Source organism: Zea mays, chromosome 8 (assembly GCF_902167145.1).
Source record: "Zea mays cultivar B73 chromosome 8, Zm-B73-REFERENCE-NAM-5.0, whole genome shotgun sequence".
Lineage (NCBI taxonomy): Eukaryota > Viridiplantae > Streptophyta > Magnoliopsida > Poales > Poaceae > Zea > Zea mays.
This window is the reverse complement of record NC_050103.1, coordinates 167,189,882-167,214,208: the sequence shown is the minus strand read 5'-3', so window position 1 is coordinate 167,214,208 and position 24,327 is coordinate 167,189,882. Positions and strand designations below refer to the sequence as shown.

The window sequence follows — 24,327 nt, the reverse complement described above, 5'->3', positions numbered from 1 at the left end:
CAGCCTTCACCAACGGTTATTTTGGTGGTTATGGTTATAAATACCCCCAACCACCCACCATTCATTGCATCCAAGTTTTCAGCCTTCAAACCTCATACAAGAGCTATAGCATTCAATACAAGACACAAACAAAGAGATCAAATCCTCTCACAAGTTCGGAATCACTCCAACCAAATTAGTGACTAGAGAGAGACATTTGTGTTCATTTGAGCTCTTGCGCTTGGATTGCTTTTCTTCTTCCTTCTTTCTTGTGTTCAATTCACTTGTAATCAAAACAAGAGACACCAAGTTGTGGTGGTCCTTGTAGTGGACTTAGTGTCCCATTTGATTGAAGAGAAAGGCTCACTCGGTCTAGGTGACCGTTTGAGAGATGGAAAAGGTTGAAAGAGATCCAGTCTTTGTGACCACCTCAACGGGGAGTAGGTTTGCAAGAACCGAACCTCGGTAAAATAAATCACCGTGTCATCCGCCTTATTTGCTTGTGATTTGTTTTCGCCCTCTCTTTTTGAACTCGTTTATATTTCTAACACTAACCCCGGCTTGTAGTGTGTGCTTAAGTTTATAAATTTCAGATTTGCCTATTCACCCCACTCTAGACGACTTTCAGCTAAAACAACTATTAATTTGAGACAGATAGAGTATTTATATAGAAGAGACCCTGACCTAGGTTTCTAAAATGTTAGCCTAGCCCTGACCTAGATCGGCATGTTCAAGGAATTCTAGCTGTTTTAAGAAGAAAAACAATGACTACTCGCACGTCTCTGGAGCGATAACCAACAAGTTACAAATATTTGCGGTACATTTAACTATACTAAGGGTGTATTTGTTTCCTTCCTAAATTATATAAGTTAGATTATTGTGAAGGGTAGGAAGGTAAAATACCACTTTAGTACCACAAATAAACTGAAATAAGTTAGTATTGGGTAGCTTACTTTAGTTTATTTATAATAAAAAATGAAAGTGGCCATTTTTGAAAAAGCTAAAGCCCTGGTGAGGGACCCTAAGAACAGCTCCAAAAGACTCGTTAAAGGATATATTCTCACTAAAAAATGAAAGTAGCCATGAAAACAAAATCCAACAACCTTGTCATTAACCTCGTCACTCTATCTCATTCGACATCGGGTCTTCCTCGCTAGCCAGTTTTATCGAGGTGAGCTCACTAGCCATCACCAGCGTGTGCGTCCATACAATAAGCCATGCAATGATCCTCGTGGCAACACTTTGCTATGCATGGACAAAAAAAGCTAACTTTTAGATACTCTATTGGTTAACGTGAGCCAAATAAAATTTTATATTTTAAAAACTTCACTGCAAAACTCTATATTTACCTAAGATTTTATATAAGATGTTGAAGTTGCTCTAAGGAAACGATAAGCATGGCTGCGGGCCACACAGCTGCGCTCGCTATAGGCAGCATAATGGGCCTTCCTCGCTCAGCCGTTTTCCGGTCGGCGGACGGGCTCCCACAGGAAGATTTGCGGTCCATGCCCCCAGAGCCCTAGGAAAAACCTTTCTGAAAAAAAGTCCCAGGACAAATAATTCCACAGCCCAGGTAGCAACGGAATAATATTTATGACTGTAACCCCACGCTTAGGCCCAGCCCAATATCTGACGCACACGCAACAGGCAGACAGGGTCGCAGGAATTTTCTCAAATCAATTTAAAATAAAACGTAGTATTCTATATATTAACCGCGGGAGCAATTCTTGCCTCCTGTTCGACCACGTCAGCAGAAAGGATTTGGAGCGTCCGATACGAATTGGAAGGCATAGCCGGCGTCACCATAACGTGTCCACTTCAACCGTCCGATTGCATTCCAACGGCATGCGAACTCTGCCCTGACACGAATCGGCGCGATGCTTCTAGGCATCATCCCGCCCCCTCAATCGCCATCGTGCGCCACCACCAGGAGCCCCATACATGCCCTCCTCAAATGTTGCGGCCGTGCGTAAACGCGTCCCTCCTTCGCCTGGGATCGCACTCGCACCATCGCCCCCTCCTCTGCTTCGACGCCGACGCCGTGATGCCTCAGCCCTCCTCCGCCTGACCCGACCTGTTGGCTCGAAAACGCATCCACCACTCGGAGCATCTTGGCCTCCTGCAGGGGCGGAGCCAGACCCATGACCGCCAGGGCATGGCCTGGGGTGTGTATCTCATTACCTCCTTCTCCCTGCTACACCCGCTGGCTGTGGCTCCACGTCGCCAGTCTGCTGGTGGTGCGGCAAGAGGTCAGCTCCCTTCTGGTTTTGGCTTCCCACAATCCCACGGCCTAGGGGCTACCAGTACCAGGTAGCAGCGGATTGTAGCACCTTGAAAGGATCGATGTGAAGCTTGCGTTGTTGAACAACAAATATCTTGTAACAAATTACAGAATCCTTGATTCAATAATCATTATGAGCGATCAGGTTCACATTCTAGCTGTTGTTGCAGGTCTGATGCGGTGATGCCTCATACATCAATGCTAGGAGACTGGTCTAGGCATTTACAGAGCATACCGTGGTTTCGAATCCCATTGATTCCTTGAACATTACAGGTTTAGGCTAATTCTCCCCTTCATGTTGAGGCCTTAGCCTTTTTCTTCGATCTCCATCTTATTGTTCTTTCAACTATATTCATAATTTATTCTTTATCACTAACCAGTTGACCAAAGGTGTTATTTAGATGTGATTTCTTCTATTTGAGCTCCAAGGCTTCACACTGTGTATAATAGCACTCTTGGTATCAATGAAAAGGTACCCAGATTTTGGAGGTTTTACATGGACAAAGCAAATCCGCAGTTAATAGTTACAGTGCTGATTGGTTGATGAATTCGAATAAATATCTTTGCTTTTCAAGAACAGGAAACATGCCTTTGTTAGTATGGGAGACACTTTGAGCTTATAGACTACAAATATTATTATACTGCTTATGTTGTTGACAAGCTTAGCGATAATGTTTCTGTGTACTTTAATCTGCTTTTTTTGAAGTTAACTTTTATCCTGTTGATTCGGGAGGAACAGTACATTATTTATGTCGGTGGCATAAATCTTAGAAGTACACTACTTTGCAACATCGTGTTTATTTTTCCAGGGTTCCCAAGTTAGCTTTGAGTCAGTAGCAGTGCAATAAGAAGATTTGCTGATTTTTTATAGTTTGGCTGTACCCATTTCTTGTAATAAATCGTGTATCGTCATCTCAGGAATTCGATGCGTTATTGAAAATGTTGAACTAAAACCCTGCAACTCTGCTGCATCTTGCGTCATGTTTGTGTGTCCCTGATAAATCGGTGAGCAACTTCTGGTTTACACATCAAACTGATAGATACACTTTCTCGATATGTATGTAGCTGAAGATGTGCAAGGACGGTGCATATTGGGTAGCTAACTGACCAATTTGCGCCTTTTGTCGCATCAAACTCAAACGACGTCAAACTCAAACGATTTGTGTTGGCTTCTTTCCCTTCTTTTATACCGTGACCGATTCAGATGTTTATTTGTCTAACATGAAAGGTATTGTTGCTGGAATTTATGTGGGCATGGTGTGTAGTGTACAAAGGGTCTGCGGTCACAGTGACTGAATAAGAATTACATGGGTACAAATCTTTCAGCTTTATGGTAGTTAACTGAACATCATCTCATAATTTTTTATGCTTGCTTGTCAGTGCAAAGTAACATGCCCCGTTCGAAATATAAACATTTTTACTGCTAGGCACCATTTTTCTCTCCTACAAATAGTATGAATAAGTTTTCTAAAAAACAAATTTGATGTTGCTTTTGCAATCTTCTTTAGAACTTTCTATAATCAGTTATTATACCAGATCTATAACTCAAGTTAAAATTATAGAATGTTCAGCGGTCATGAAAGCCTTTGTTGCAGCAAAATCACTAGAAAGAAAAAGAAGATAGGAAAGTACTTGGGCCAAGGACCAGGTGGTCCAAAGGAGTGTTCACGTGCTAATTTGTTTGGAGACACAAAAACCAACTCATTGCGTAATTTCCCTAGGGTATTTCACGTGGAAGGAACAAGCTTGGTGTATTAGGTGCCAATTATTGGAAAGGTGGTTCCTGTAGCCAAGGATCACTGTCATCCAAACCTGTACCCAGAAAGCCGTTTGTTCTGCCATTGAAAAAATTGGCATTATAGTTAAAATGAGTTGTCTGTTGAAGCCACTGACTTTGAGGACTTGGAGACTTTAACCTTCTCCTCCTGTTGCTCCAGCGCCCAAGACCAAGTCAGTTGCTGAGCCTACTGCTGCTCCAACACCTAAAATCAAATCAGTTGTCGAGCCTGCTACTGTTGCTACTCCAACGCTTGAAACCAAATGAGATGTGGTGCTCCTGCACCGATTAATTAATATAACCTAACCGCCCCCCTCCTCTCCATTTTGTTTGTTGCCAAATGATATATCTCCATGTTGACTTATATCCTTGCTATATTCATATAGACAGTCTGGACTAATCATACATATTTAGCTCCTATTCATGTTAGACTGTAAAAGCAGTCTCTAATAGTTGTAACTTGATATATACATATATTGAGATTCAATATAGCATGCAACGATCATATTAATATCACATGAGTACATATATACAGAACAACAACAACTAATGTTCAGTGCGTCGGTAACACATCCACGTCGTAATTTTTATCATCAACCATTTGATCTGCTACGACGGCTACCAAGCGCCATACACCGACCGCCGCGCTCCAGTTTAGTGCGTCGCAAGCCTTAGCCGGCCGGATCGGGATCCCCTGCAGTACTGCATGGGCTACTGCCGCGTGGGCTCCGCGTGCGACAGGGCCCACGCGCAGTGACCCAACTGCACGGTGCAGTACGTCAGAGGATCCGTGTCCCGGCCGGCCGGGACGGCGTGCGCAATGCGCGCGGCAGCTACTAGTAAATACTCTCCCTGCGCCGCTTTTCGCTGCTGCAGTGCTGGCGACTGGCGTGCTGCGTGCCTGCGGGGATACTCCGTCTCCTCCACCTCCAGTCCTCCTCCACGATCCCGCCTCCCCCACCTCTCGCCGGCCGACGACGACGACGATCCGCCGGCAGCAGCCCGCGCGCCGCAGATCTCCCGTTCGGTTCCTTGGAGCCGACAAGACGAGGGCAGCATGAAGCCCACGGCCGGCGCCAGCGGCAAGGGCGGCGCCGTGTATCCTTCTCTGCCGCGGCTCAAGTGCCAGGAGTGCCGCCGTGCCCTCGTCGTCGTCGGGGTCGAGTCCTACGCCGACAGGCTACCCGCACACGCCGCGCCCGGTACCCGTGCCTCCCCGCCCGCCTCCGGTCTTCCTGTTCGTTTTATCTTTCGAGAAATCAAACGATTTTAAGTTTGACTAATTCCATAAAAAAGTACTAACATTCTTGATATCCAATAAGTATCATAAGATCAATCGTGGAATATATTTCAGAGTAATCCTATTTAGAATTAGAGATATAATAATTGTTGATGTATGTTCTATAAACTTAGTCAAACTTGAGAAGGTTCGACTTGGTTCAAATTTAGAATTGCATTCTTTTGGGAGCCGCGGCAGTACTATCATGACCACTTTATTTCTTATGTTTGGTCCACTTTTCTCGGCTAAGTTTCTCTTGCGCACTTAGATTATGCAAAATATCGTCCTCATGGCACTTAAATTATGCTCATCTATAGTGTTACAAATGGGGAAAAATGTTATGTTCATCATGTTACGAGTGCTTCCAAATTATTAGTTACATTGTTGCTAGAAGGTGGAGTTGCTTTATGCTTCAAGTTGCCAATCGGGTTCCACAATTAAGTTGTTCTGTTGCATTGGTGCTGGGATCAAGATTAGTGTGCATCTGTTTGCCTTGCTTCCTTTGATCTTTTTTTTTTACAAGCACTATCCACTGAGCCTCCCTGAGGTGCAAGTTTGTGCTACTGATGTCACTCGCTTATTTAATATGTCATTCAATGCATGCAGGTAATCATGCATCTTCTGTTCAGGACAGTGTTATGGGTGCAAGCAAGATGGACAATTCTTATGTTGTGCTATCGAGGCAGAACAAAGTTCAGGGTCCTAGAATTCCCCCACGCCCAGGAAGTGCGGTGGCGGCACATACTGATCCCAACCAATCAACAAGAGCGATAGAGGGGTCATATATAGTGCTACCACCTCCTTCCGCTTCCATATACAAGAAATCTGCCTCTGAAGGAGGTGGTGCGCAGCTCACACCACCAGGTGGAAACTCCAGTAGTCCCTTGTCGGGAAACAATTCTGGGTTTCACTCTAGTGTAACTGTGCTGAAAAGGGCTTTTGAGGTTGCTAGCTCACAAACTCAGGTACGATTGATTGCTGACGATGTCTATGCTAGTTGTATGAGCACGCATGAAATTTCTACTGCTGTCTTTAATGTTTCCTCTTCTATTTTCAGTGCCTTAGCAGTTATTTCATCAGATATGCATGGTTTTTCCTTCCGAGTGTAGAGAACATTATAGTTGCATTCCTGTTTTTCTAATTATGTGTGCAGGTTGAACAACCACTTTGTCTGGAATGTATGAGGGTTCTTTCTGATAAGATGGACAAGGAGATTGAAGATTGTAATGCTGATATTAAATCTTATGAGGCTTGTCTTCAACGTTTGCAGCAGGAACCCTACAACATCCTCAGTGAAACAGATTTTCAAAAGGAGAAACAAAAGGTGACCATTCCTATTGATGTATGTGTGCATATTATTGACTCTGTTGCAAAATATACAAGAAATACTTATTGGTCCGTGCAAACCTTTTACATTTTATTTATTTATGTGTTCTGCAAATTCAGATTGAGGAAGAGGAAAAGAAACTTAAATGTGCTATTGAAGAAGCTGAAAAGCAATATTCTGAAGTTAGTTCTGAGATGAAAGATCTTGAAATAAAGTCTAAACAATTTGAGGAATTGGAAGAGCGGTTAGTATTTTTCTCTGCTTGCCATTATTGTTTCAGGCATCTTCCTGTTATAGTTGTGCTGCTTGTCATTTGTAGCATTTTTATGCACTTGGAATTCTGGGGAATACTATCACAGAATCATGGTTTATGTACAACATTATGCAAAGCTTTAACACCATCTGCACCTTTTTTGGCTCCTGCTATTTGTAATGCTGCAAATACCTTTCATGCAAAACTAATGTTATTTTTTTATTAGGTACTGGCATGAATTCAACAGTTTTCAGTTTCAGTTGACATCTCATCAGGTAAATTTACTTCGGCCCTGCCTATGAATACCTAACTGTCAGAATAACAATGCAGCAACTTATTGTTGTTGCACTTTAAGTTTGTGTTCTTGCTGCCCCCCTAACATGTATATACGTTCTAACAGACATGTGTTTCGTTCCATATCAGTTCCAGGCTAATAGCTAAAGCAATATTAACTCTGTGGTTGATTTTGTGATCATGCATTTATTTTGCATCCAAAAAAATGCTGACAGAAAGCTAATAAAATTTATGGCTTTATGCAACATGCTTGTTGACTGTGTTCTAAAACTGTCTTGATATTTGGATATACACATGTTAATTACTTATCTATATGCAATATTTTATGATGCTTGGATAGTTTGCCACCATTTTCTGTGTCATTCATTTTGTTATATGAAAAATATCGCTGTTTTCAGGAAGAAAGAGACGCAGTTTTTGCCAAGATAGGAGTTTCTCAGGTTCATTTGGAAATGTTGAAGCATACTAATGTTCTCAATGATGCATTCTATATTTCATGTGATGAAGTAATTGCAAGAATAAATAACTTTCGCCTCGGACGCCTTCCTAATGTAGAGGTAATTATACAGATTGCAAAATACACAGATACAACTTTGGGTCACTATAGTGTTTCTGAAAATGATGTACAGGTTGAGTGGGATGAGATAAATGTTGCGTGGGGTCAGGCTGCACTTCTGTTGCATACCATGGCCCATTATTTCACTCCAAAATTCCGGTATCCTTTTGTTTTCTCGCAGCAGCTATAGTGCTCATTCTAAGTGCATGGTGTTACTTACAATTCTAACTCTATTGAAGTGCATAAACTGTGATAATTTTAATAGTAAGCACAAAAGAATTTTTTTCTTAGAAGAAATGTTGCAATGCATTTCTTGAACATTTTCCTAGATACCGGATCAAGATTCACCCTATGGGAAGCTATCCAAGAGTCACAGACATCCACAATCATACATATGAACTGTAAGCTTTCTGCTAGCAAATTTACTTTATTTTCTCTTTGAGATGTTCTATAATTTAGTAGTCCTGCGAACGGGCCTCTAGCTGAGTTGGTTAGATGACTCTAGCACTTCTTAGGTCCTAGGTTCGACTCCAGTAGGACCAAATTGCTCCCATTGAATTTCAGGTTGGGACTAAAAAAAGTCACTCGCTGGTTCATCTGGTTGTGTGCACATGAGACAGACTAACCTATGGAGGCAGATCCTCGTGTAGCCGTATAGGGGCTAGGAGATTCAAAGCATAGGTAAAGATCTGGCCTGTAGTGGGCGGACTCTCATGCTGCATGGGGATCAACTTTCATGGCCTTTCTCGGTTAGGCTACGATTGAGCTTCTTCTTAATATAGTACTGTGGGTGGCCTTTCTCTATCGACCGAGTTTATAATTTAGTAGTCCTCACTTATGTTTATAATAATCCTATTTAGTTTAAAAACCTTCTTGTCTTAGCACTATATCAGGCAGTGCAAATTAGTCATGCTTGGGATGTTAATAAGACGTGTTGTTGATGTTCAGGTTTGGTCCCGTGAATTTGTTCTGGAGCACCCGATTTGACAAAGCCATGACATGGTTTCTGACTTGCCTGCAAGAGTTCGCTGAGTTTGCCATAAGTCTGGATAAGGAGAACAATGTTCCACCTGAAAAAACACTGAAGCTTCCCCACAAGTAAGACTTTTTGCAAATTCATTGCTCTCATAATCCTCATGTTTGTATGCCCTTACTAGTCGTGTTATTCATGCCATAGTTATTGAGACCAACTGGACATCAAACTTGGGAGGTCCATGGTTTGATTGGGCTATTGGACCACTGCCTCAAAGTAGTTAAATATCATATACCTTTTTCTTTTTCCCCTCCAACTATGCAGGAGAGCTTTGTGCCATTTCATTAAGAAGAATAAGAGATACAAAAGGGAGGGAAATAAGAAAACCCTCCCAGACACCCCCATGGGATTTAGCCAATACAATACAGCATTCTAGAAAATAAACTAGGGAAACACAACCAGCCGCTTCAAACTACCTAGTACCTAGGAGTCCAGGACCAACCACCTAATATATTGCATATGTTTCGTGCCTTTCAAGAGTGAAACAGTAGCAGTGGTGCTGGTGCGTGAGAAAGCCTCCTGGGCGTAGGTTATCAAATCCCATGGCACATATCTTTTTGTTAATTTGTTAAGCGTACTGCCCTGCCGAACGTTTCCCACCACCACACCACACACACCAAGTTTGTGCAATTGAAGCTGCACGCCATGCCCACATGTGGCTCAGAAGCTGGTTTTTCTTCTGTCTTGAAGCCATACAGTTCGGCTGTTTTGGAGCGTATGCTGTGGTTCCTTAAGCGAAGAAGGCGAGACCCTGCAGTAGTTGCTGTCGAATACATGCAAGAGCTCTGTTATCATAATGGTAGATAGTAAATTGGAAAGTTTCTTGTGTATTAACGCATTCCATGTTACCTGCATTGTTTGTTAGTTAAGAACATTGGATTTCACAGGATCGATGGTGACAAAGTAGGGAACCACACGATCGTCCTAAGTTTCAATCAGGATGAAACCTGGACCAAGGCGCTCAAGTACATGCTGTACGATCTGAAGTTTGTTCTCTCCTGGTTTATTGGCAATACAAGTTTTGCGCCACCTTCGAGATCACTGCACACCCAATTTCTGAAGAACAAGAGTTGATGTTGTTCTCTCTCTCTCTCTCTCTCTCTCTCTCTCTCTCTCTCTCTCTCTCTCTCTCTCTCTCTCTCTCTCTCTCTCTCTAAGGGCATGTTTGGGAGCAAGAAGGGGATTTTAGCCCCTTCTCCAATCCTTTGGCTTAGTAACCAGGTTCCCGGATCGATGGGATCGAGGAACGGGAACGTGGTACGCGGTACGCTACAAAAAGTAGGATTTAACACTACCGGAACGAGATTGTTCCCACGTTCCCGGAACGAGGAACGTGGCCAAGTTCCCAGTTCCCGGTTGTTCCCGGAACGAGGAACGTGGCCAAGTTCCCAGTTCCCGGTTACTAAGTCCTTTGGTCCCAAACATGTCGTGACTGTACATAGTTTATATACTTGACCCTAGCTAGCCGTTGGATGTAACCGTAGTGACAATGACGACATGTTTGATGTACATATGTTTACTGTACTATCTAAAGCTCAGCGACTCCATTTTCGCTGCGCTCTTTAAAAACCTCTGCTGCGCTCTTATTCTTGGCAGCCACATAACATTGTTGAGTGTCGACGCTGTCACGGTGTTCATACACACACACGTCACCTAAAATCTTGAAAGTTTTTTAGACAACTGTCATTGATTTTGAATTCAACATAAAATTTAGTATGGCAGTTTCAAATTGCGACTTGGTTGGTTAGAGTCCTTGTGGCGGAGCTTATTCATTAGAAATGTTAGTAGAGAGGACCGCGTAGCGCAGGTGCCTAGCTTCTTGTCCGCCAGCGTCGAGGAGATCGATACTGGTGTCTCACCTGGGTCGACGCGAAGCTCATGTCTTCATGAATGTCTTGTAGACGTGACGTTGTTATTGCTGCCTTTCATTCATATTGCACCAAGGATAAGCTCATATATACAATGTTCTCAAACTAAAATTCATCTAATACGTCTTCTGCCCATACAAATCATTTTTTACCCGTTAAATGAGCTTTAAAATTACAAATAGAAAACTTCAAAGTGCTTCCCTGTAAAAAAAAATGTCATGTATACAGTGTTTTCTTAGAAGGATGGAAAGCTGTTGAACACAGATGCCAACTAAAAGATTCTGCATCTGATAGTTGAACAAAAACTACAATACCTGATGCCAACTAAAGAAGCAGGAGAGCTCTCCTATGACCCTTACCCCACTAAGATATTTACACCAATCCAATTTTTGATTAATATGAATTGAAATTAAATCCATATCACAATCTATACCCTAAAATAATCCAAGTTTACTCATCATACTCTAAAATAATCCGAGTTTACTTAAAATTTTATTCGATTAAATCCATTATAGATTATAAGCTAAAGGTTTGGAGATTTTTTAAACTATAAAAGACATATTTTATCCGTAGCTTATTAGGTATGGAACAAATCCATTAAAATAGTGTCCAAGTTTGTATTAGAATCCATGAAACAAAAGAATAACTAGCTTTTAGAGATACATAGATCAAAAGAATAATCAGCTTTACGAAATAAATAGATTAAATGATAGATTTAACCTCACTATGAAATACCTACCTTATTCGGTTATTTCTATGACACATGGATTAGATGAGATTGAAAAAATTAAGAAGTTTGACATGCTTAGAATTTAAACCCACTAAATCTATATGGATTGAGAGCGAACAAGGCCTAAACAGAAAGAAACAACAGCACAAACGTTCCAAGTTCCGTCACTACGACATCTTCACAGTTTAACACAGATCAATAAAACTTTGCCACTAAATACATGATGATCTTGGCTGTTCTGTACAAATGACACTTCTGTAAACCTGAGAAATCGGGCAAGTCTATAACTAACAGAGGCTAAGAGAAGATCTAAGCAGAAGTGAAGCCATGGCACAAAATTTCTGGCATGTACAGAGTTTAGGGTTTACTGTAGAGCTTGAAGCCAATCATGATTCTAAGGCCAACTCCTACCGGGTATGTACACTCATGCGTGCTAATCATCTCGAACAATCTCGCCCATCATGATCCGGTTACTGTGGACCTTGAAGCCAAGAAGAGAAGGGTCAATCTGCTTCCCTTTCTTCGTTTTCTTCTTTGCGCCCTTACCACCTGGGCCACCATCTGCAGATTCGGAGGCATCGTACTGCAACTGAGGCTTCCTCGAACTCTTCAACGCTTCGCTGAAGGACTGACCAGAGGCATCTGGATTGTTGGTGGCTGATGGCATGCCATACGCCCCCGTCTCTTTGTTGCTAATAACGCAGCCTTCCATACCCTGGGCTACTGAGGCCAATCCTGATTCCATCTTATTCTCTGTACAGTAAGATCATCAAAATTAAAAATATTGGTGTAAAGCAGACATAGCATTTCGTAGATAAATATCAAGGCACTCCCTCCGTTTCTGATTAAATCAGTTCCTACGCTTGCCTTAAGTCACCCACACTAACAAGTTGCGCACTAGCATTGTGCTCGTTCAAACTATCATAGAACATGCCTATAAGCCACCCACACTTCAGGTTTGTGATCTAGACAGTTTTAAGTTAGCAATTGACAGCTTTGTTTTAAGTGAAGCAAATTCAGCTGACTTTTATATAAAACCTCAAAGTAACATTAACCAAAGTTTGAAAAACATACCATCAGAGGATGCAAGTCCTGCTTTCTTCAGCCTGATCACTGACAGATCTGCAGAAACAGACTGAGATGTAGTACTATGTTGGCTTGTAGAGCGCTTTAGTAAGGAGTGTGAGCTTCCTTTTGACATGCCAGAATCAGACCTGCATATGGACATCTATATATTATAAATACAATATGAAGCTAACTTTTCTCTCACCTAAGTGGGCATTCAAGAAAAATAGTTTGTGCTTGTAAAACAATACAATGAACACTGTAGAAATGAGTTAGAATCATGGAGATGTATATGCCTTAATAACAAGTATAATGTAGTCGCAACTCTTGTCCACAAACAAGCCTTTGCATTAAGATACGCTTATGAGCAAAGGAAGCTCTCAAGGATCAAAGTGCATATTAGAATTATCCAGTGACCTAATGTGAGATCATCAGAATAAACTGATTGAGTAACACGCAAAAAAATATTAGAACGGTAATTTGGTGGAATGAGGAGGATCAGTGAATATCCTTTTGAGAAAGATAGCAAATAATGGAGCAACACATCTACAAGTTTAGAAGAATACCATTTACTAACAGCTTCTTCAGAAAAATTAGTATCATCCCCAGCCAAACTTGCACTAGAACCCTGCCTTTTACCCCTTGTTAATTCATTGACACTCCCAACCAGTTGATTAGCTGATGTTCTACCACCTGTGGTCTCTGAAAAGTCACTTTGAACATCGTCAATTCCAAGGAAATGCTTCTGCTCAAACATTGATCCAGATCCTGGTCTAAGGTTAAAATTTCCAGTGTTCTCAATACTGTTGGGTAAAGTACCCAGATTAGCTGATCCCTCTTGTGCCAACTGCCCTGACTTTGCATAAAGTGACCTTTCTGAAAGAGACTCCTCAAACGACAACATGTCCACTGATTTCAGAGGGTTCTCCGCAACAGGTTGCACAAAGTGATCTTTATGCCCAAATGATGCCGCAACAGAAACATCAGGAAAACCAAGGGACTGCTGCGATTGAAGGGCAAGTTTCTTGTGAATCATATCACTCAAATCTTGTTCTGCATTCCTCTCTTTATTCATTAGGGCTGCCCATGCATGTGGATTGTCAACAGAAAGGTTCATTTCCACATTCCTCCTCTGCTTCTCCACTTCCATCTGCAACTGGTTGATGTGTGAAGATTGCATTAGACTATTTTGCAACTGACCATTGGCATCTGACCAGTGCCTTTCACGCCTTCCTATGTGAGAACCAGGAAGCTGTTCCTGATGCCTATGTTGCTGAGGATGAACACCTGAAGGAAGCATAGGCATTTGACCCAAAGGGTATACATCACCATGTGTTTCCAACTGCCCAAGTCCATGATGGCGTGATAGGGCATTTATGACATCTGTGTTTGGTCCAGGACCACCACCAGGCAAAGAATCAGATCGTTCTAGGGAGTGAATACCTAGACCACCCATATGCAATCGTTCCTGTAACGATAAGCTGCGGTCTAGATGGTCATGATGATCAAACGATGACGATCTCTGAAGGTTCTCCAGGAGATCGAAACAACCGTGTCTCTGATTTGGACTGGTTCCTGAGCGGATAAACTGGGCAGCATCATCCATTGGCCAGACCCCACTTAAGTGCATTTCTTCTTCCCTGCCTGAATGTTGCCGCAGAGCATTTGCCAATTGTTGGGACTGAAGTTGTTGTTCATGCTCATGCTGAAGGCCTAAAAGAATTTGCTGCTCTAAAGGAAGCATTTGTCTCTGATTTGAACGTGAGAGAACATCCAACATATCATTATGGTGCTCCCTATGAAGCCCGTGACCAAATTTGGCTTGAATAAGTTGTTCAATAGCTGCATCATGCTGCCTTTGCAAATGGTGAGGCTGCTGGTGCAGTTCATTAAATACATGTTCACGAAGTAAGACTTGATCAACCATATTTGTTGGTCCAAAATTAGAACCCTGCAGCTGCTGCTGCAACAATTGCTCAAGAATCATCTGTTGCTGCTGCTGCTGTTGCTGTCGTTGCAAAAACTGGGCTTGTCGTTGCTGCTGTAGCTGCCGTTGGTGCTGCTCTTGTTGGAGTTGGTGTTGCTGCTGTTGCTCAAGTTCAAACTGGACTCTCAAAAGATGCTCTACATCAGGAAGCTGTTGATTCATAGGCTGTCGGTGTTGGTGCAAAGAATCAAACACCTGCCCGGGAAATGCACCAGAAAACTCTAAATTACTACGGGCCATCAATTGCTCCTGTCGCTGTTGATGTTGCTGTTGCTCCCGTCTGATCTGCTGAAGCAGGAGGTGCCCATCAAAATTCAAATGATGCTCAGCTTCAACCTGAGGGATTCTGCCAGAAATGTTAGGGCCATTCATATTGTCCAGCCGTCCAAAGTTTGCAGGCCACTCATCACGCACACTAGAAACTTCATTCATCCTGCTAAGTGGCCCTTGTCTCATGTTTACAGGTAGAATGTCCTTGGGTGTTGTAGGCTTGGAGTTTCTACGTTCATTTACACCAAGTACATTTGATGAGAGAGGTTGTTTTGGATGCCCTTCCAGCTCAGACCAAAGTAAGCCAAGAGGACTCAGATCGCTGTCCCTTGGGACATTATGCTGCGGCAAATTAGCTTCTCCAACCACAGAATGGGGATCATGTGGTGTCAACTGGAAATCTGCATGGTCGTTCTCAAGGTCTCGTAAAGATTGACCCATGCTACTGTTAGGCCTCCCAGTGTACAACACTTCTGTCATAAACATGAAAAAAGTGTATATTAAACATGAAAAAAATAAACATTACCTCAGCAAAAACACAAACAGAACAGATGAGTTTTTTTAAAAAAAAAATCTAACCTTCGGCATCCTGATTCACTGATTCAGGAATGTGCTGCTGGCGATTACTAGTATTTGATATATCCTTTCCTGTTTCCGGTGAAGATAGCCAACCACTACGAGAAGGTATTGATTCTTCATGATCACCTCTTTTAGGATCAACAGCATTGCTTTCAGTATCCCAGTTAGACAATTGGTCACCCCTCACAGAGGAAGCAGAACGGACACTGGATTCAAATTTACTTTGAGATGATTCAAGAGATTCAGAATTTCCATCACAAGGTACAGGTATACGCGATTGCGGCTTTTGCACAAGGTGGGGCATGACTTCAACAAGTGGGCGAAAAGGAACATCATCTGAAAACTGAGACAGACGTACAGGTAACTCCAAACCGAAGTATCCATCTTCATACCAAGAGATTATGTCAGCACCCAGAAATGGACCCTGCACACCTCCTTGGGGATCCAGATAATATAATGTCAACTCTTCTGGATAAATAGCATGGCCACCCACTTTTGTATCCATGTTGTTGCTTTGGTATGGCTTAGGGGGTTCTTGAAGATGCTCAAAGGATGGTACATCAAACAGAGTGTTCGAATCATCAGGTAGCTTAGTGCCAAGATCATGATCAACATTTTCCTTGATCTCAGCAGTTTTCAAACCTTCCTGAGTGTCAGTAATCCTATGTTGATTGCTGAAGGCATTTCCCTCCAGACTTTTCTTCGGCAGAGATGTACTGACACCACTAGGAAGTGTCCCTTCAACATAGAAGGCATCATTCACTGAGATTAAACCTGAAGACCCTTCTTGACCCAACCCAGCAATTGCAAAACTGGCTTTGCCCTTGTCATCATCAATACCAGAAGCAGGTTCTGAAACAATCATACAATTTAGAGTTTACCATATGGATAGGAAGCCATGGATAAACAGTAACATTTACATTTTTAAGTCTATAAAATCATGGCACAACTAACATCCCAGTGTAGATATACCTTCGAGCTCTTTTGCCCTCTCCTTGTTTCCAGTCCCATTGATTCCTTCACTGCTAATGACTTTACCCTTTCTAATATCTTCCAGGAGAGCCTGAACAAGTAGTCAAGAAGGTAGATAAAGAGGGGGGAAATGAGATTAGAGCTTAAAGTTAGTAGGAAAATATAGCCTAGGTATTACCTCTTCAACAGTATCTGGTGCAACAAATGCTAGAGGTTTTGCAGCAATAGAGAGTGTGATAGAAGGAATTTCGTCCAGTTTCATGTGGGCATCATCAAACGACGACATCATATTTTTCTGCCTGTATATATCAAGAAGCTTCCCTCTTGGGTAGCGGAAACTAACTGCAGTTTTTGCAAATTTCCCATGCACAGCTGGAGCACCGATTGATCCTGCAGATGATGGCCGGTTGAAGGATGCAACTGAGTTTGGGTTTCCCCTGCCTCTTCCAGCGGCAAAACCAACATTAGACGAGTCCTTAACACGTCCTTTCTCGGATCCAAAGCCTGGAGCAGCACGGTACGTAGCTGTTCCAACAGAATGACTTTCCTGCCGGTGACGAGGCCTCCATTTATCACGGGAATCGGACTCAGACAGCAGCCTTCCTGTGAAGGCCTGTTTATCAGCATGAGTTTCATCCTTCTCTGCATCAACCTTCTTGTCTGACCTGGAGTCCTTCTCCTTGTCATCGGGGCCCCATCTTGATGACCATTTTGCATCACGTCGACCCTCATTCCCCAGGCTACGGGTGGAACCATCATTCCACCTTTCAGATGAAGGAGCTGTGCGCGGATCAGTGTTGTCCCTTGCAGAAACATTGTCAGATCGGCGATCGATCTTGCGGTTATCCACATCCCGGTCTACATCCTTCTTGCGCTCCCTCCTCCCAAGAAGGCTTGTCTCCCTCTCCTCTTCAAGCCAACGAAGACCACTGTCAGCATCAAATACATTCCTCCTTCGTTCTTTCCTATCAGCAGTTCCTTCCAACATCCTCGCTTCCTTTTCAGCAGGTTCAAGGGAGGACCCATGAGGCAGCGAGATCTGCAGATGAGCATCCAGCATCGTTAAAGATCAATTTACCAGCAGTCAATCGACATCATGGTACAGTGAAACAGTCCCTGAAGGAAGGGCAGTGATCACAAACCTTTCCATCAGCAGGTTTGGCGTAGAGCCACTGAGGAGAAAGGGGAATGCTGTTATCCAGGTGGTGCTGATCTGCATAGCAGAGGGTCAACGCTCAGCAATATCATCCACACGATTGTATCATCCACACGACAGCCTAATGATGCACAAGCTCACGACCCTACGCAAGCAGACAGAGGACGAGGATAGCAACCGCACAGGAAACATGCACCCACGCAACACGAACTAGCAATACCCAACAGAACGCTACACATTTGTGCGGTAGTGCATGGCGCCCGCTACAGAAATACCTCATGCTAAGCTGAGCAAAGCAGACAGTCCGAGATGAATCAGGGAGGAATGAAAGGCAAGTGGTTTCGGGTGAAGAAATCCGCACCTTTGGAGTGGTCGACGAACCCCATGGCGGCGGCGGCCCTGTCCTCCTCGATCCCAAGCGACAGCCCACCTGCACGACGCAACAACCAGACGTCAAATCGGGGGCACCCACCAATCAATCACAGATCTGCCCCGAGGCCAGTCCAGGCGGCAGATCGGATCTCACGCGGGCCAGGGCGCCTAGATCGGGCGGGTCACCTTTGCCGAGTGCCGAGGGTCGATCCAGCTTCCTCTCCGCCATCGGAGCCTCGCGGGATCCGAAGGAGCGAGCGGGGGAGTGAGCTAGGGTTTCCGGTGGAGGGCGGAGAGAGAGGAGAGGCAGCGGCTCCCGCGGCGCGATCCGAGCGAACGGGGCGAGGCGGCGGAGAGAACCGGGGCTAGGGTTTTGAGACAGAGCGAGGCGGCGAGGTCACCGGCGATGCGAGGAGCAGGAGATGGAGGGTGGCCGGGGGTTGGGATTGGGAGCTATGTGTGTGTGTTTTGGACGGGGTGGCTTTTTGGCTGTGTTTCGATGGGGGCGTGGAGCGGGGCGAGAGAATAGGAAGAGATGACGAGCACAAACCAAGAGATAAATCATAGCTTATCGCGCGATTTGTTTGTTTCTATCGTTTTTTTCTTCCTTGTTTGTAGCAAAATAGTACGTTTTTATTAGTTAGCTGGTGACTATATGAACGTTTTTTAGGATGGTGGTGATACAGATATCGTGACTCAATTATGGAAAAAAAACAAATAATTTGTTGTGAAGATGGCTTGGTTTCACACATAAGTTCCTAAAAATAACTTGCTAAGGTCCCGTTTAGTTCGAGGGACTAAAGATTAGTCTCTTTATTTTAGTCTTATTTAGTCTCTAAGTTGCCAAATGGTGAGACTAAAACAGGGACTAAATTGTTTTAGTCTCTAGTCTATCAAGGGAAGACTAAAAGGAATTAAACCTTATAAATTCTAGTTTTTGCCCCTCCTTTATTTCAGTTACGCTAATGACGAAAGAATGTTAAGGTGTATTTTAGTCCTCTTATGATTCATTTAATACATTTTGAATATTTTAGTCTATAGAATCAAACATGATAGAGACTAAACTTTAGTCTCCTAACTAAACTTTAGTTACTGAACTAAAGGAACCAAACGGACCCTAAATACGTATCGGGAACAAAGCAATCATAGCTTGCGAGTTGCGACACTTCTCAATTTTTAGGTTATTAAAAACTTTTAAATTATGTTAACCTAGTTTTTCTGGTCATTACTTGTAGCTTTAAATTTGGTTTATCTACACACTAAAGTCCAATAATCATCATTTTTCTCTTGATTATTATTCCCATTATATATGAATCGTGATCGATCAATTTTCTCTAATTCTTGGATGGATCATCTTCACACTTATCAAACAAGAATCACAAATTCATCATTTGCATAATTCAAATCATTCAAAGTGCTTCACTTGCATACATGCATGAATTCGATAGCAGACAAGTGGTCGAAACAAAGAAAACTTGCTACACATGTTGGGAAAGGGGACACATGGCAAATTCATGTTCCTTAGGTAACAATACTAAGCCTATTTCAATTCATAGTAATATTATGCTTAGAAAGGATGGCAATGGTACCTCATTTTTTGAGAGCACCTAGAGGGGTGAATAGGTGATCCTGTAAAATTCAACACTAAATTCCAACAACCTTGATTATAAAGATATTAGTGCGGGTTAATCAAGTCAATAAGACGAGCTCTTGCGAACACAAACAATCAAAGAGAGAGCAATCACAAGAGACATGCGAATTTATCCCGTGGTTCGGCCAAGTAACACTTGCCTACTTTCACGTTGTGGCGTCCCAATGGACGAGGGTTGCACTCAACCCCTTTCAAGTGATGCAATGATCAACTTGAATACTACGACTTTTCTTCCTTATATCCTTTTCCTATTTGCGAGGAATCTCCACAAATTGGAGCCTCTCGCCCTTACAAGATTGGTCACAAAGAACGCACAAGAGTAAGGTTGGGAAGAGAAATGCACACAAGACACAAATCGCAGCACAACTACGCACACAAGTCACAACTTGAGCTCAAAACACAACGCACGGAGTTCACAACTCAAATGGAGCTCAAGTCACTATCTCAAAGAATCGAATGCGTGAAATTGGAGTCTTGGAGTCTTAGAATGTTTCTTGTAAGCTTGGGTTACTCCTCCATGCGCCTAGGGGTCCCTTTTATAGCCCCCAAGACAGCTAAGAGACGTTAGAGGCCAACAAGGAAGGCCATCCTTGCCTTCTGTCGAGTGGCGCACCGGACAGTCCGGTGCGCCACCGGACAGTCACTGTAGACGGTCCAGTGCCGATCTCCTTCCTTTTCTGGCGCAGACGACCATTGCAGCTTTGGGCCAGTTGGCGCACCGAACACTGTCCGGTGCACACCGGACAGTCCGGTGCCCCTGACGACCGTTGGCGCGGGCGATTGCGCGACCGACCGTTGCGCTGGCGACCGTTGGCTCACTGGACAGTCTGGTGCACCACCGGACAGTCTGGTGAATTATAGTCGTGCGCCGCTAATCTTTTCCCGAGAGCGGCTTGTTCACCGGAAACCAGCCTGTGCACCACCGGACAGTCTAGTGTGCCAGGCCGAGCTGGACTTTGGCTGCACACAGCCAAGTCTTTTGCAGTTCTTTCTTTTCCTGTTTCTAGCACTTAGACAGAATATGTTAGTACTCAACACAATGTACTGAGTCTAGAAACATACCTCATGTCTTGACTTGCACTTTTCTCTTCATTTAGCACATAAGAACTTAATTAAATGTGTTGGGCACTTAATCACCAAAACATAATAGAAATTGCCAAGAGCACATTTCCCTTTCAATCTCCCCCTTTTTGGTGATTTATGCCAACACATCCAAAAGCAACCAAAAGATGTGCAACATCAATACAATTGAGAATAAAGTTGTCTTTACACAAGTTTTGACATATTTGGATCATTCTTTGCCACCACTTGGTTTGTTTTTGCAAATCAAATTCATTTTCCTATCTTTAGGTCAAACTCACTTGTTTGGGCATAAAGAGAGATAATCCAAGAGTGAAATTGATCAAATGCCAAAACTCCCCCTTTTCCCATAGTCATAAATTCTCCCCCACAAGAGACTAAATTTTGCAATAAGAGCATTTTGGACAAATCAAAAGTTCTAACTCTATTGTTTTCAAAATTCACAAGTGGTAGCTGATCCATTTGCTTTGGCCTTAATTTCTCCCCCTTTGGCATTAAGCACCAAAACGAGATCATTCTTGGCCTTTTAACCCCATTGCCTCACCAAAATTGTCAATTAAGAGCAAAAAGGCAATAAGAGCATAAGTATGAACTTGGAGGTGAGTACACTAATACCGGAGTGCAGTGAAAGTCTTTGCATGGTCCAAGTTCACCTTTCCCTTTCAATTCACCTTTGAGGCTAGATCAAGTATACTCAAACACACGAGTTAGTCTCAAAGGGTCAAGTTGTAGCACATCTCCCCCTAAATATGTGCATCATACACACATGGACTTGTGAGGTCCGGGGATCCCTTGCACAACTTGAGCACCATAAATAAGCAACAAATTTCATAAATGCATAAAGTAACATGATCAAAGGCATAAAACACATGTATGCTATAAATCAATCCAAGTTACGCGAATCTAAGACATTTAGCTCACTACGCAGCCTGCAAAAGGTTTTCTCATCTAATGGCTCGGTAAAGATATCGGCTAGCTGGTTCTCGGTGTTAATATGGTACACCTCGATATCTCCCTTTTGCTGGTGGTCTCTCAGAAAGTGATGTCGGATGTCTATGTGCTTAGTGTGGCTGTGTTCAATAGGATTATTGAAAGGGGAAATGTGCCCTTGGGCCATTTCTAAGTATTTTGGTGATTTAGTGTCCAACACAAGTGCCTAAGTGTTAAATGGTGGACAAAGTACAAATCAAGTATAAAGGTATGTTTATCAGACTTAGTACATTGTTTTAGAGACTAATGTATTGTGTCTAAGTGCTGGAAACAGGAAAAATCAAGTTGAAATTAAAGATGGCTTTGTTCAGCCAAAGTTAGCTCTGTCTGGGTGCACCGGACTGTCTGGTGGTGCACCGGACAGTGTCCGGTGCGCCAGACTGACTCAGACGAACTTGCTGCTCTCGGGAAGTGATTAACGACGTACGACTATAATTCACCGGACTGTCCGGTGAGCCAACGGTCGGCCGGGCCAACGGTCGGCCGCGCGATCCGCGCGAGACACGTGGCCGAGCCAATGGTCGGAAGGGGGCACCGGACTGTCTGGTGTGCACCGGACAGTGTCCGGTGCGCCAACAGCTCCAAGACTGCAACGGTCGGCTTCGCCAAATAAGGAAAGAGATCCGCACCAGACAGTGTCCGGTGGTGCACCGGACTGTCCGGTGCGCCAGGCGACAGAAGGCAAGAATTGCCTTCCTGGAATGCACTCAACGGCTCCTAGCTGCCTTGGGGCTATAAAAGGGACCCCTAGGCGCATGGAGGAGGACACCAAGCATTCTCTAAGCATTCCTAAGCACCAAGACTTCGATTCCGCGCATTTGATTCTTTGTGATAGCAACTAGAGCTCCATTTGAGTTGAGAATTCGTCGGGTTGTGTTGTGAGCTCTTGTTGCGACTTGTGTGCGTGTTGGTACTCTGATTTCGTGTCTTGTGTGTGTTGCTCATCCCTTCCTTACTCCGTGCTTCTTTGTGAACATCAAAGTGTAAGGGCGAGAGGCTCCAAGTTGTGGAGATTCCTCGCAAACGGGATATAGTAAAGCAAAGCAAAACACCGTGGTATTCAAGTGGGTCTTTGGACCGCTTGAGAGGGGTTGATTGCAACCCTCGTCCGTTGGGATGCCACAACGTGGAGTAGGCAAGTGTTGAACTTGGCCGAACCACGGGATAAACCACTGTGTCTATCTGTGATTGATCTTGTGGTTTTCGTGTCTTGCAAAGACTCTTATCTAGCCACTTGGCTTTATTGTGCTAACTCCTAACCAAGTTTTGTGGCATTAAAGTTTAAGTTTTACAGGATCACCTATTAACCCCCCCTCTAGGTGCTCTCAATTGGTATCAGAGTTGTTCTCTTCAAGAAAGGGACTAATCGCCCGAAGAGATGGATCCTAAGGGCAAGGGAATTATGATCAATGATAAGGAGAAGGAGTCCTTCGTCAACGAGCCGAAAGATGACAAGCATACCGACTCGGGCTCGGGCCACAAACAAAAAGATGGAAAGAAGAAGAAGACGAGGCGCATCAAGGAGATCGTCTACTACGACGACAGCGACGAGTCCTCTTCTTCCCAAAAGGACGACGACAACGACTATGAGAAAAAGAAGACGGTTAACTCAAACTTCTCTTTCGATTATTCTCGTATTCCGCATAGCTCAAATGCACATTTGCTATCCATTCCTCTTGGCAAACCTCCTCACTTTGATGGAGAGGACTACGGATTTTGGAGTCACAAAATGCGTAGTCACTTGTTCTCTCTCCATCCAAGCATATGGGAGATAGTCGAGAATGGAATGAAATTTGATAGTTCTGATAGTCCCATGTTCATTAATGAGCAAATTCACAAAAATACACAAGCTACTACTGTTCTTCTAGCTTCTTTGTGCAGGGACGAATACCATAAAGTGAGCGGCTTAGATAACGCCAAGCAAATCTGGGATACCCTCAAGATCTCACATGAGGGGAATGACGTCACCATGCTCACCAAGATGGAGTTGGTGGAAGGCGAACTCGGGAGATTCGCGATGATAAGAGGGGAGGAGCCAACCCAGACGTACAATAGGCTCAAGACCCTCGTCAACAAGATAAGGAGCTATGGAAGCACGCGATGGACGGACCACGACGTCGTCCGCCTAATGCTAAGGTCCTTTACTGTACTTGATCCACATCTGGTAAACAATATTCGTGAAAATCCTAGGTACACGAAGATGACGCCCGAGGAGATCCTTGGAAAGTTCGTAAGCGGGCGGATGATGATCAAGGAGGCTAGATACGTCGACGATGCATTAAATGGCCCAATCCAAGAGCCTCAAACTATTTGTCTCAAGGCAACAAGGAGCAAGGAGGCGCTACCTAGCAAGGTGGCGCAAGTTGAGGCGGTCGAGCTTAATGAGGAAGAAATGGCCCTTATCATCAAGCGGTTCAAGACGGCGCTAAAAGGTCGCAAGGAGCACCCCAACAAGAACAAGACAAAAGGGAAACGCTCCTGCTTCAAATGTGGTAAGATTGGTCATTTTATCGCTAATTGTCCCGATAATGATAGTGACCAGGAAAAGAAGAGTGGAAAGTGGGAAAAGAAGAAGAACTACAAGAAGGCGAAGGGCGAGGCACATTTTGGAAAGGAGTGGGATTCGGATTGCTCCTCGTCCGACTCCGACGATGAAGGACTCGCCGCCACCGCCTTCAACAAGTCATCTCTCTTCCCCAACGAGCATCACACATGTCTCATGGCAAAGGAGAAGAAGGTATGTACTCGAAACAATACTACTTATGCTTCTTCAAGTGAGGATGAATCTAGTGATGATGATGATATAGACTATTCATGTTTATTCAAGG

At 43.6% G+C, this 24,327-nt stretch overlaps 2 protein-coding genes across 9 annotated transcripts; one reads left to right on the top strand and one right to left on the bottom strand.

Moving 5' to 3' along the window:
• The first annotated feature begins 4,723 nt into the window (after positions 1 to 4,723).
• On the top strand, positions 4,724 to 10,365 carry LOC103636340 (beclin-1-like protein). Of its 5 annotated transcripts, none has more exons than XM_008658698.4 (11): positions 4,852 to 5,239; positions 5,923 to 6,281; positions 6,470 to 6,658; positions 6,763 to 6,887; positions 7,123 to 7,171; positions 7,589 to 7,747; positions 7,820 to 7,905; positions 8,076 to 8,147; positions 8,695 to 8,844; positions 9,470 to 9,578; positions 9,667 to 10,350. In XM_008658698.4, the coding sequence occupies exons 1-10, from the start codon at positions 4,858 to 4,860 to the stop codon at positions 9,537 to 9,539; spliced, it is 1,641 nt and encodes a 546-aa protein (XP_008656920.1). In that variant the 5' UTR covers positions 4,852 to 4,857; the 3' UTR covers positions 9,540 to 9,578; positions 9,667 to 10,350. The 5 variants fall into 5 exon arrangements, with proteins under 5 accessions (XP_008656919.1, XP_008656918.1, XP_008656920.1 ...); XM_035961893.1 differs by having other exon boundaries at positions 4,854 to 5,239; positions 6,470 to 6,640; positions 9,667 to 9,826; XM_008658697.3 differs by lacking the exon at positions 9,470 to 9,578 and having other exon boundaries at positions 4,724 to 5,239; positions 6,470 to 6,640; positions 9,667 to 10,365.
• Positions 10,366 to 11,507: 1,142 nt separating this feature from the next.
• LOC100280040 (GYF domain-containing protein) lies at positions 11,508 to 18,407 on the bottom strand. Of its 4 annotated transcripts, none has more exons than XR_556754.4 (9): positions 17,965 to 18,407; positions 17,768 to 17,836; positions 17,393 to 17,463; positions 16,429 to 17,289; positions 16,251 to 16,341; positions 15,279 to 16,130; positions 13,009 to 15,172; positions 12,452 to 12,605; positions 11,508 to 12,130 (listed from the first exon to the last, which is right to left on the bottom strand). XR_556754.4 is itself a non-coding variant. In XM_008656620.3 (9 exons), exons 1-9 carry the CDS (start codon positions 18,005 to 18,007, stop codon positions 11,811 to 11,813), a joined length of 4,608 nt encoding a protein of 1,535 aa, XP_008654842.1. In that variant the 5' UTR covers positions 18,008 to 18,402; the 3' UTR covers positions 11,510 to 11,810. The 4 variants fall into 4 exon arrangements, 2 of the variants coding, with proteins under 2 accessions (XP_008654842.1, NP_001318104.1); XM_008656620.3 differs by having other exon boundaries at positions 11,510 to 12,130; positions 12,452 to 12,591; positions 13,009 to 15,169; positions 17,965 to 18,402; XR_004851785.1 differs by having other exon boundaries at positions 11,526 to 12,130; positions 13,009 to 15,169; positions 17,965 to 18,402.
• Between the last annotated feature and the right edge of the window lie 5,920 nt (positions 18,408 to 24,327).